The sequence below is a fragment of the Kryptolebias marmoratus genome, linkage group LG22 (genome assembly GCF_001649575.2).
Source record: "Kryptolebias marmoratus isolate JLee-2015 linkage group LG22, ASM164957v2, whole genome shotgun sequence".
In the NCBI taxonomy this organism is placed as follows: Eukaryota; Metazoa; Chordata; class Actinopteri; order Cyprinodontiformes; family Rivulidae; genus Kryptolebias; species Kryptolebias marmoratus.
In genome coordinates this window covers 24265245-24278842 of record NC_051451.1, presented here as the reverse complement: position 1 = coordinate 24278842, position 13598 = coordinate 24265245, and the positions used below count along the sequence as shown (strand labels likewise).

At 39.4% G+C, this 13598-nt stretch overlaps 1 protein-coding gene across 2 annotated transcripts in view; it reads right to left on the bottom strand.

Annotated features, from left to right (window-relative positions):
• Nucleotides 1-13598, bottom strand: part of pde10a (phosphodiesterase 10A) — a 60976-nt gene that overhangs the window by 25528 nt on the left and 21850 nt on the right. For both annotated transcript variants that reach the window (XM_017412808.3, XM_017412809.3), the window contains exon 2: nt 721-852. In XM_017412808.3, coding sequence (XP_017268297.1) covers nt 721-852 — 132 coding nt within the window. The remainder of the gene's footprint in view (nt 1-720; nt 853-13598) is intronic.

Genomic DNA, 13598 nt, shown 5'->3' with positions numbered 1-13598 from the left:
AACACTGAATACCTCATGTAGCAAGCAGCTCCAAAATGTGACAAATCTATCGTATGCCAGCTTCCTTCTCCAACACACCCACACCCTGAGCCAGCACAGCCTCCGCACCACCACCCCCTCCCCAGGGCCCCCTTCAGTCGGCTGCATGTCTCTGGAGGTCGCCTCTGACGTCAGCAGCTCGACCGGGCAGAGTGCCAGCCCTGTGGGCCCTTGATGGATGTGGTTGGTCTGAGAAACAGTCCGCTGTGTATGGAGTGCGCCACACAAACTCAGCTCGGCCCGCTCAAACACATCCACTGACCCGTAAAGACCCGACAGGGCCCGTTCCCTCTCACTATCTTCCATCCGTCCAAACTCTTTGACAATTAAAAGAAAACTTGTGAAGTTATTTGTGCCGCAAGTGGTCAGGATGAAAAAATAGAAGCTGCTGTGGCACACTCCACCTCAGCTCTGGTAATCTCGTGGCCTTAAAAAGGTATCGGGTTTTCATCACATTCATTTGTGGCTGACTAATTGGAAACTCAAATGTGATCGTAAAAGTTAAAAAGTATAAACATTTAACCGAGCAAGGTTTTACAGAAATTACAACTCTGCGTCAGTGTAGCCTCCTGACATCTTCTGATCCAATCAGAATGTCACAGCGATCCCGAGAGCTGCAGCCGTAACTGTGCACGTGTTTGTGATTGTGTTTGTGTGTGTGTGTGAGTGGGAGGGGCATACCTGCAGGCCTGCTGCTGGTCTTCTTCTTCAGCCATCTGTCCAGCGTCTCCGCACTCACACTCTCCAAAACAAATTCATCCAGCATCTGCGGATGCAGCGAGAGGTAGGCCTTCACTTTCTCATCTGTCAAGCCTGAAGAATGGAAGCAAAAAAAACAAATAAATAAAGAGTTATAAAAGTTTTAACAAGTAAAGTCACACGATCATCCTGAAGGTAGTTTAAACAAACAGAAGAGAGAAACTGACGAAATGAATTAGTTTCTTTTTATTGTGAGGTGAGAGAAGCAGCGGCCTCTGACAGTCGGGCCGGCTCGCTTATGTTTACTGTAAATCTGTATCTCAGGGGACAGGAGCCCCCAACAGAGGCAGGAGGACTCAAATGTGCTTAATAAGCAATTAGGTTCTTGAGAGCTCACTAAGTGCTGCTGTTTACTGTCTTTGTTGTCAAGGAAAAAAACCATTTGCTTGGCCATTGTTGAGATAAAGTTGGTTTTAATACACCTGCTGGTGTCTGAGAGGCAATCATGATGAACCCAGAAGCCCCCACGCAACCGGACAGTATCATAACTAAAGTCTTTTAATCCTAAAATTAAATAAAACTACCATCAAAACATACAAACACAGCTTTAAGTACTGAACACTACATGACATATTAGTGTTTTTTTAGTTTATAAAAACTGAGTCAAAATGTAAAAGCAGGAGGAGAAAAACTTCACTACTTCTGTAACAATTAAAAGCACAGACCATGAATTAGATTTGAATAACATCAGGGTGCTGTTAATTAAAAAGAGGCGAATAACTGATCAGGGCCAAACTCCCACTTTTTTATTCTACAGCTAAACCTTTACAGTTCTGTGCGTTCAAACACAGATCAGTGTTAAGAAACAAATAAAAAATTGTTAGCTTTCATTTGCTATACTGCAGCGATCGGACAGATTTACAGTAACACATCCATCAGTGACCATTAGGGAAGATAACGTGCAAAAAAATGGCCTGAGATCACCTCCACAGACGTTTTATTACTTTGCTTTGTCTTTCTGTGCAGATGACTCAGCAACTGAGGCACCTCAGTGCATCCATAGTGAAAGGAAAGGTACAGCTCTTTACCAAAACGATGAAGGTCCTAACGTAGACCCACACAGCATTAATCCTGATCAACAGATGTGTAATGTAGGCCTAGACTATATATCAAAAAAGTATCTTCAAGTATCTTCATTCCAGTATCAATGTAAATACTGTCAATATAATATATATTCATATATCAAATGATTGCAACAAACTGCAGACAGAAACTCCATGCCAATAATATATCTGGTAATTGGATGGATTCCTGAAATTCTGATAATTGATTTAGATGATAGAGGCCAAAATGCCAAAGCACCAGGAGAATGTTGTGAATGTAGTGATGGAAGAAAAAGAGAATAAGATCTCCTCTATGATCACCCAGAAACAGATTTGAAACTTACAGGCAACTATTCAATTTCCTGTGTTTCATCTGAACGAGTCATTCTTGCTTTGCTTTAGTGAAAAGTGCTTTAGATTGTATCTTCCTCTGCTCCTTTTCTGTCATAGAAGTCAGTAAAATGCCACAAATAGTATGAATACAGGCACAATACATACAGCCCTTCTAGTTGTCATGATCAGTGTTATCATTTCATTCTAGGCTGCAACTATGTCACCAGTGAGAAGAAGAAAAGGTTAGCATGCTAAATAATGTGATAATATAAAACAATACAAAATCAGACTTGCCAGAACTCTTCATAGTTCTTTGATGGTTTCTCATAAACAAAGTGAATTAAAAACACATATAGCTGTTTTGGTCGATTGTTCAACTTCAGTCAAAGCCTCAACTTTTTGGCATCTTCGAGTGTCTGATGCAAATCACAGGGGCTCCACAGCATTGCAAATGTTCAAAACACTCCAAATTTAACACTTCCTGCAGTTATCCTTTCACAAAGCAAGCCAAGCTGTCCATAATCAATGTTCTGGCAAGTGCATTTTTCGAAAAATGTGTTTGGTAAGAGACAAGTGGGAACCTTAACAGTGCTGGACAAAGCAATTACGTTTTCACTCAAAAATAAAAAAAGATGATTGCAACACTGTATGATGCAAAAGTGCACAAGTTTTGGCAGTTTGTTGGTTGACATGTTCTGATGTGTGTTAACACAACAATAAGGAGAAAAAAACAAAAACAGAATTATTGCTGCCCGTCAGTTTATGAAGGATTAAAAGGTCACTTTCAAACAATTTGAAGTTCTTTATTTTACAGTTAGATTATTCACAAGTGGAAAACATTCAAAACTGATGCCATTATCCCCAGGAGTGAGCATCCCACCAAGTTCACCCAGAAGTCAGACTGTGTAATGCTCCAAGTATCCAAAATGACTCAAGCGCTACACGTTAGCTGCACGTTGAGGTTCATTCAAGCACATCTAGAAAAAGCGAACAAGTACAGCTTTCTTTCACTTTAAAGAGATGTGTTCACAAATCACAAAACGTCTCGGACAACATCCTTTGGGAAGACAAGGCGAGTTTGTCATGATGCACCGTGCCACATTTTGTAAAAAAGAAAACAAACAGCATATCAGCTCAACTATGAAGCACAGTGGTGGAGGGTTGATAGTTTGGGATTGTTGGGCATCCACACCAAACATTGATGCCTTGGGCCAACTATGAGCTCGTCTTTGTACCAAATTATTCTAGAGTCAAATGTGAGATCAACCGTCCAACAAGTGAAACGCAAACAAACAGAACTCACAATAAAATGCCTGAGAAAGAAAAACTTCACGGTGTTGCAATGGCACAAATCCCAAACCTCACTGTGATTGGCAGCACATTAAGATAAGAGAGCATTGTGAAATCAAACTGCTGCAAACATCAATTAAATTACGCAACATTGTGTAAAAGAGATGCCATAATTCTTTTATAATAATGAGAGAGAGTGATAAGCAATACAAGACACTTTTAAGTTATATCTGCCAAACCTGATTCTGCAAGAAATTAAGTAAGTATATTTAAGACACTGCTTTTTAATTTTTGGGATATTTTTGGTAAGTAATAACAAAGTGTATTATGTGTTGTTGTGGCTCAATGTTCCTAATTTTAAAAACTGGTAAAGACCAGATATTTGCTTTTCATTTTGATTTTATGTGTGTTAAAACTATGCCCAGAAAAAATAACTGTCTATAGATTCAGCTAGGAGTCCTCATATAATCATGACTGAAGTCAAAACAGAGATTAAATGAGTTACCAAGCAAAACAAAAACAAAGGCTTTGCAAATACTGAAACGATAATGTATTGTAAGGTATACAGTAATAACATAAATATCGCTGACTGTTGTTAAAACAAGTTCTCGTGAAATGCCTGGTTATCAGCAGCATCGCAGCAGGACATACAGCTGGATAGCACGGGTTCTGCCCGCAGACACACACACGTGTGCTGAAGGGCTGCAACATTATCAAAGCAGGCAACAGAAGTGTGTATTAAGGTGGTACAAACATTGCTGACGAGCCATATGATAAAATAGAAACCTCAGTTGCAGGTAACCTGCTTTCATCAGAGGAACAGGTTTTAAATTCAATAAATCTTAAACACTCCAAAAAGCTACACACAACCTTTGATCTATTCCCCCAGGACAAATCATTTGATCTCCCAATGATAGATCATCTGCGCTGACTGTGTGTGTGTGCAGGTCTAGCAGGCCTGTGGTTGCAGACATATGAGGCAACTGGAGGCTGAGGGTAAGTTAGGAGTTGGTGGAGGACACTACAGTCTGACGCTTTCCAGACACGAGGCACGGCTCTTCAAGAGCGCAATGCCTCACGAGACTGCTAGCCCGCTCTGACGCACATCGGCAGAATAAAGCTTAATAAATCAGGAAAAAGTTAAGGGGGGAGTGGAGTGGAGGTAGCTGCAGGGGACTGAGAGACACACGGACAGAGAAAAGTAAAAGAAGAGCTCTGTAAAAGACCCTCGCTAAGCTGTCCTAGTTGAAACACAAAGACTGCTCTGTGATTATTGACACAACAAGAAAAAAAGATAAACAAACAAGGATGCAGTGTGGATTTATGAATACAATTTTTGTGTCAAAGGACTCTCCAAATTATGGAGCAATCATATGTGTGCACAAGAATAAAAATAGTCAAATGTCCTATATCCATGGGGCAAGAACACACAGCAGAGGAGGACTTTCTGGATTCATCAAGTCCACATTAGCAAAAACTGTACAGTTAAAGGGAAAAATGTGCTCATAAAGTCCTACTGAGAAAAAAATCTATCAATGACCATTTCAAAGAGTCATTCAAGCAGTTTGATCAGGCTTGAACATGGTTTGTTCAATGGTTTGCTTTCTAAATTTGCAAACGTTCTTCTGTAACTCGACCTTAACCCTGCGACAGGGCACTTTGGTCCCACATTAGTTTCTGTTGGCTTTGATTAGAGCACTCTAGATACATTGATCCGCACCGCAGAGTGTGCATTTAATTTCATTTGAGAGCTTTCAATCTATCTGAGCTGTAAAAAGCAAAACTTATATTTTCTTGGTAGAGCAGTCTATCATTCCTGCTCCTTCTGGTTTTGTACATTTGTACAGGTATCACTTCACATTTATTTAAAAAATGCTGGAAAAATGAGCATCCATCACTGTTTCTATATTGTTTTACACAGTTTGAGGTTGTTAGAAGCTGCCAATGGGACATCGCATCAATACGTGAGCTATTGTTTTGAAGCCTGAGTTTTACATTTGACCATCGCTATCATTTTTCTGATTATTTTTCATGAAGCCACAAGGAATAAAGCATCTGGAATGCATTAGCTGAGCACCAAGTGCACAAGACTATTATCTGTTTTATTTTAAATGAAATCTGCTGCACAAAAACCAGTACATTTATCCACCTATACTGACTTATAGACAATTTATACTAACTTAATGTGTCATAAAAGTGGTTTTTACTTTTTTATAGGAGTTCAAATCAATTAAAATCTGAAATGTTCTGAAAGCAACAACCTCTCCAATAGCTCATCTGTACTGACATCATTGCTCGGATCCAGAGGCTTTATCCAGCTTTTAAATACAGTTTATGACTTTGGCAATGCTTTTTTAATGATATCATCATCTACAGTTTCTAATCTGAGGTAAAGATCTGTCTTACATGCTGTGCTCCAAAGTGGTTAACCCCACTGGGGACCACATGTGCTCACAGAGCGAGAGGAGAGACTCCTGTGGTAGAAGAAGTAGCTTAGTCAATGGTTTGTTTAAGATTTGTTTTCATTCTGTTCTGTCAAACCTAAGTAACGTATTTTGTCTTATATGGCACAATGTTTAGAGAACTAGTGCCACAAAATATTTATTACAAGGCACTTTTTTCCCTTTAACTAACGGTGTTTCAATGAGTTTTTGTTGACATTATTGTGATTGCTAATGGCGTGGCTATGTCCTATTTTGTACACATTACAGCCTTCAGTGGCTAATCAAAAATGGGGTCATATCTGTAGTTAACCCCCTCTTGTGAACCACATGTGCTCATTCAGTCAGGACAGACTCCTGTGGTACATTTCAATGACCTGGCCACTGTTTTTTTTTTCTTCTTCTTCTAATATTTAGTCAGACCTCAGTAAAATTTTCCTTCCAACTTAGGCAACACTGCAGAAGGGAAAACCGTCATTATAATAAGCAGAAAAAGTTCCCGACTAAAACGATTATGGAAAAAATGTCTGACATGTTTAACAAACAACTCAAAATGTAGATCCTCTTTGTCTAAAAGGCCTCGACGTTTCGTAATATTTTTACATTTTCAACATCTAGAACCAATCCAAGACTTTCTGCCAGAGTTGTTTGGACATCCATGTTTACTCAGCAGTAAACTGTCTGTATAATATAGAACACAGCATGGGATAACGGCCTTTTCCTTAACATGTTTATGATAACAGCTAAACATCGGTGGAAGAACTAGTCAGATACCATCTTTAAGTTTCCGCACCTTAACTCAAAGCTACATAAAAAAAAACTTTCCAATCACAGCATACATGTATGAGGACAGTAATTTTATTTTCACTTTCGTTAATTTGCATCTCTGTAATCCAGTCACACACAGAGTTCTGTTCAGCCACAGGGAACACGTTGCTGCAGTGTTCGAACACACAAAATGTGGTGAAATTCAATGTTAGCCACTTGTACTGCAAACTGTAGTTAGCTTGGTTACTGAGAACTATTAGCGAATCGGGCTGGTTTTTCGAGTTGCAACTGGAACACAAAAAAACTGGGTCTGACATCATTTCTAGATCCAAACTCTGACTTCAGAGTTAAACGGACACAGTATGAGCGTACAACCTTGTTTTCTCATGAGCGACGCCTACTGTTCAGGAGGAGAACTGCAGTGCTGCTGTAAACAGCAACTAACTCAGAAAGTGTGCTTCACCCAGATCATGTATATTTTTTCTATAATTCTAGTAGTTTGGATTCTATAAAAAAGATTAATTTAGAAAACACATTTTGTTGCTCACTGCTGGTTTAAACACATCTGCTGCTGGCAGTTTTATTGTTTTGCAGCAGGCCTCATATTGTTTGGTAACTGTGAGTCAGGTTTAATGAAAGTGTATTGTAATTTTTAATCAAAACCTGTTTGTGAGTGATCATTTTTGTATTAGGTAGCAAATAATTAGTCTCAGTAACTGTTCCTTTGCTTTGTATTGTTGCACTGAATTAAATTTCAATGTGTTAAATCAAACGAATATTGAATCATATTATGATTAATAGCTGGATCGTAACTTGACTAAAGGCTGAATCATATCATGTCGTATCAGTTTTTGCTGTTTATGTGTCTTTATTAAAGGGAATTGTTGGTAGTGTATTGACATACGTCTCATATTAGTCTCAGACCAGAGATGCACAACTCTAGTAAAAATATACAAACTGGTTAGAGTTGCTCCTCTGAGTTTGTGTGCTACATCAGAGCTACAAAAACACTCAGAATCCCTATGGAGCCATTCAGCAGAGGGTTTGTATCACCTCACAGCATGACTGTCTTGGGTTCAAATCTCATCTGTGAAGACGGCTTTCTGCTTGGAGTTTGCACACATTTCTCTCATAGTCCACAAAAACATGCATGTTATGTTTAATTTAGGATTTTTCAAATTGACTTTAAGATATGCGTGCATGTGCGTACACTGCTGGATGTCTCGTATGTCTCTGTGTTGGCCCTTTAAAAGGGGCCGGTGACCTCTTCAGGAAGTATAGCGCCTCTTGCCCATTGACAAAAAAACAAAAGAGCGAACAATTTTAGGCCAGATCCCACACCCCCAACTCCAGTCGTAACCCTATACCCGTACATTTTGAACATTCACATCAAGAGAGGAGTCCCAGTTCTTTGTGTGATGCAGGGGAGGGAAACGGACATTTCTTTAGGAGCACGCTTCAATCAAAAAGGTTTGAGTTGAGGCATGAGCAATGAAACACATAAATGCAAAAATTTTCTCTGTTAAAAAACTTTTACCTCATATTGATGGTTAACATGTCCTTAAATGAAAAATTTGTAAGTAAAACTTGTGACTGAATGTGTGTTTGTTTACTACGGAAACAACCAAAGTGCCTGAAAACATGGCGGCGTCCATAGAAGAGCTGTTTGGGATGGAGAAATTTGACCTTTTTGATGTACTGGTACATATTTATGCTCAGATTTGTTGAGTAAAGTAAGCGGATAAGCTGCCGTGTGGTTTTTGGCAGACTTATATTTATATTTGTCTCAATATGTTTATATTGAGTGCATACCTGCTTTTCAGAATTGCACATCAATATATCTGGAAAAATACTGGAGTAAAGTCTTTCAGACTGCACCATTTGATATAATTCAGGATAATCTTTTTATGTTTAATTTCATAGTTTGCAATGAGTACCTTTAATACCTTAAAATGTGTTTAAGTAGAACACTTATCTCTCACTTTTGTACTAAAATGAGTTTGAGCCAGTTAAAATCTCTCTTTCAGACAAACATATATATATATATATATATATATATGTTTGTTCTATCGGTTCAAACACCAGCTGTCGGATATTTCAGTGGCTGACTCAGACTTGGGTTTCCTGAGTAAAACGTCGGCGTTCATGCAGTGAGGTATTGTATTGTTTCATATAGTGTCAGCACCGGTTTGTGGTATTACTTTGAAATTTCAAAAATGAAAACATGTTTAAAAGGGTCCAGGTCTATAAATTCTTGGGAGTTATGATGCAAGTCTGTGAGCATTTCTATTAAGGAAACCAATTAGGCATGGCCTGATTTTATATGGAAAAGTTAATTGCTTGTAGAAATGCTGTAAACTCCGACTAATAATAAAACAACAACTTAGTGTATTTTTTTGCACAACAGTATGGAGGAAAACAGTGGTACAGGAAAACACACTTTGCAGATCTGCTTTTATTCTAATGAATGCACAAAAGAGCCTAAAAAAATTTTCATCAGAAGCAAGTCTTACTGTATATAGCAACTGTTTCTTTTTTATTCTCACTGTGCTATAAGTGAAATAACGTGATATTTTCAGTCACATTTCTAAAGCTGCAGTGGTTTTAAAAAGTGCATTCAGCTATAAAATACACTGCAAACTCCAATAGAACAGCTCAATAAAATAATTGAGTAACAACAACTCAAATATTCAGAAAAAGATGAAGTAACTTAACTCCACACATAAGCAGTATTTTAGTATTCTGAATTTAAAAGTTGTTTATACTTTAACTCAAATGATTCAAGGCAGTCTGTTTCCCTTAAAAGATTTGAGTTAAACTAACTTATCGGGTTTTACAGTGAGTAAACCCATGTAAAGTCAGTAAACAATTTGAGTTACCCAAAGCTGAAGAGTATTTAAGGTAGTTTGGAGCGAAACAGATTTCAGACAACTGGAGGACAGAGCTGTTTAACATGGCTTCTCATATACCCAGTTACAGGATCATTTGCACCAATTTAAGTCCTTCTCTATCCCTTCTCCCTGTTCCCATGTTGAAGTAATAAACTCAGTCCTGAACTGAGATGAGCACAGTGCCTTTAGGATGAATAAGGCAGAGGCTAACCCTGACAGTGACGATATTTAGTGCTCACGATGTTCCTCCTCTGCAGCACATAGATGAAAAATGCACATGAGAGAAAACAGGGGAAAGGACCACTTCTCTTGAAGCACACTCCTTCTGGCCAAATATCAAGGGCAAGTTGCCAAGGCACTATTTTTCACTTTCCTGACATGAGGCTGAGGCAGGAAAGGGGAGGGGTGGGGAGGTGGTTGGAGGCGACTGCTGTTGGGTGCGTGCGTCAGCAGGTCCGCCTGGGACTCCCTTGCCAGGAGGTGGGACGAGCATGTGGTTCTTATCTTATCTCTGGGAGGGCTGGAGCGCGGCGTCCGAAGCTGACATTCAGTGAGCGGAAAAAGAGCAAATGCTGAACATGAAAGCGTCTGCGCTGCTCGGCGCCTCACTGAGGCTCTGCAGGTGTGCGTTTGTGTGCGCATGTTCCAGAGAACAAAACGCAGCACATTTCAGAGCAGTCCAGGATGGGTTCCACTGCAGGGTTAAACCAATATAAAAAGCAGTGAAAATTAGGAAAATGCTGTCTCACTGTGAACTTTAACTGCGGTCCCATCACTCTCTGGGACAGGTGTCCGCTGCACAAACATGCAAGCTCACACTTCACACTTCAGAAGGACACACACAGATATTTCCATGGAAATGTAATTTGCATGATTTCCACCTCCATGGTTCAGGTCAAAAGGCATTCAGGCCAGGGGCTATAAATGGCAGCCTGAAATGGAGATAAGGCATGTCCTCTAATAATCTGCTTTAGTTACAGACACACCAAAACTCCAAACAAAGCCTTTCTGCGTTTCCTTCAATGAAACTGAAAACCAGCTGAAGTTGGTCGATCCTTTGTGAAGTTTTGCTGACAACAAGTCTTAAAAAATAAAACTGCAACTGCCTTAAAGTCAGCATCTTTCTGTTTGATGCAGTGCTGCACCAGCCCCCCCTCCCCCCCACCCTCCTCCCTGTCCCTAAGCCACATCAGTAATAAGGGGTCATGTTCCCCACTCCACATCTGGTCTGATGCTGAACTCTACAGCCGCTCCGCAGAGGGGGCCTGTGGGGACCCGATAATGAGAACCACAGATCCTTGCTCCTTCTCCAAACCCATTTGCTTTTATGAGCCCTGTCACAAGGACAAGTTGCAAAGAAATCGACGCGCATGTGGCCCTTTCCCATCTTCTCAGATACCAACCCATGACAAAACCGACGAGAGGTCAACGGACGCTTTGAGGAGAATGTCATCTGCTCCGGCGCTCAGACTGCGCCCTGGCGCTGATCCAGTCCTGTTCTGATCGGGATGTAAAAACAGCATTTAAAACTACATAACAAGCTCATTTTCTTTGGCTTGAATTTCCTGGGAAACTTTCAAATCAACACTGAAGACAAATGACAACGAGAAACTATTTGGCGCGCCTTTTCCCTGTCTGGAATTCTTTCAGTCAAACTTTTATTTTCATCAACTAATCACCACAAACACTTTTTTGTTTCTTTGTTATTTTTACTGCTCTGGGAGAAGTCTTCACTGTGTCAGAGATGGCATGCGTTGGGGCAGGAAATGTCTAGCGTGAGCACTTCCTGCCTGACAATGCAGCCTTCTTCTTCGAGTTAAGCAATTCATCGGCGATCAATTGCATTTGAAAATGCCTGACAGATCACATTAGGGATGACCTCAACTGACCTCCAACACTGACCAAAAAAAACCCCGCCCACTCAAATGAATATATATTATCACGAACTGCAGCACGCGGCTTTGTTATCTCAGGACTGATTCATGGCTTAGAAACACATGAGCACAGCGGGACGGGAACAGCAGTCTCATGGACTGCTGGACAGTTCAGAAACCTGCACGATTTAAAAAATGACAATTAAAAAAGGATAAGACCAATAACTGACAAAATAATGCTTTTGTCTTGTGGAAAACACTTAATTTTTCCGTGTTAGATCTATTTAAAGTGATCAATTATAAGTCTAATATTTACAGAACAAAAAAGCTGATGCTTCTCAAACACCACAGAGTTTAGTTTGTGTGTTTTTCTTAAAAGTCTTGAATGCAACTTAATTAAACCATCTGCTTATCCAAAGCCAAACAACAAAGAAACAGACAGTGAGAAAAAAAAGAAATTCAAATAAACCTATATTTAACCCAAATGAACAGTCAGCTGGATAAAAACAACAGATGTGAAACTGGACAATTGACGTTCGACTTATTCTCACTTCCTTTTCTGAAGGACTCCTTCAGTACGCAATAAACTCAAAAGCCAATCCCACAGAAGTTTTTACTTCAAGTTACAGAGCTCTTAACAGCCACAGCCACCTAATTTTGTTTTGCGAAACACAAAACTGCATGGTGGAAGTTTTGCAAAATCTGACATTCTTGTCCTTTTTTGGTAAACATGACAGCGGGGTACTTACGTACTCCATCCTAAAAATACATGCCATGACTGCAGTTTCGCCCCACACATGTACTTCTGCATCATTAGGTAATTCAGGCCCTAAGCTGCCATGAGAGGTCACCTGAAGAGCCTCCAGAAACAGCTGCAATGATTACTGATGAGCCCTGAAGACGCAACAAATGAACAAAGGCAGCTGTGGATGAATATCACATTAATTTGAGTTCAATGTTTTTAAAAACAAGAACTGAGCCCTTATTCACACAGGCTCAAATAAATACACACATTCACCTACGTTATATAATAAATGGTACTGAAGGCTGGAGAATGTCTTTTAACTTGACAAAAACAAGGTCTGTTAACGGCTTGTTAGTGATCATGATTGACCGCAGCTGGTAGTTTCTCTTTGCCAGCTTAAAAATGATTTGATTGCCAGGAGCGACCAACACCCAGAACAATGAAAAGTCCAAGGAAGTCAGTGACGATCTAGGAAGGGGAAGGCTCTGCTTTTTATGTTCAACCACAAAGCCTTGAGCCTGGACTGGAAACTGCTGGAACACCAGTGTCCCTGTCCTGGAGAAGCCATGGACTGAGCTGGGTCTGTGCCAGGAAACCAACCAGTTTAAAACTACTCTACCAAGAAGAGTGGTCAAATATCAGCCAGAATTCTGCCAGAAGCTTGTTGACGGATACAAACAGAGTGTGACTGGGGTGCAGACTAATATTTGGGAACATTTACCCAAATATTAGAGATGGTGCATGTAAATATTTGAGCCAGTATGTATTAATTTGACCCTGTGATAAAAGAAAATGTACAATATATATATAATTTAAATCAAGTTGTATGTTGTTCAGTCCACCCTGGTAAAAAAAACAGTTCAAACAATTCATGCCTAGGATGAGTGGAGCTTCTGTAACAGTAATTATTATAATTCCTATTTTTAAACTCTATAGTTATATGAAAAATAAACATAACAACTAATTAATTGTGTATGAATTATAATAGAGACACAACAATTTAGTTACATTTAGGACAAATATAACAAATTCTAAACTGAATCTCAATGCACTTTTTATTTTTGTATGCTTGCACCAAATTATTGTGCTTATTTTCTTCATATAAACCAACAGTAGTCTTTTATATTTAATAACCTTTTGTGCATAAAAATAAATTACAACAAAAATTTACTTATTTATCTGTTAATATAGTTCAAAGAAATGGCAAAAGGAAGTAAATGTTAGTAGTGAAATGAGTTTCTAACTTTAAAAAAATTACATTTTTTTTTTTTTTACACCAGTAACTTTTTGAGTATTTAGCTCGAGCTGGAATTTGTTTAAAATGTGTTTAAAGTCTTGCGCCATCTGTGCTCAGTGGAAGCTCTCTGTCCGGATCGTGATACCCTGTCTTGTTGCGGAACTGCTGACTGCCCCCC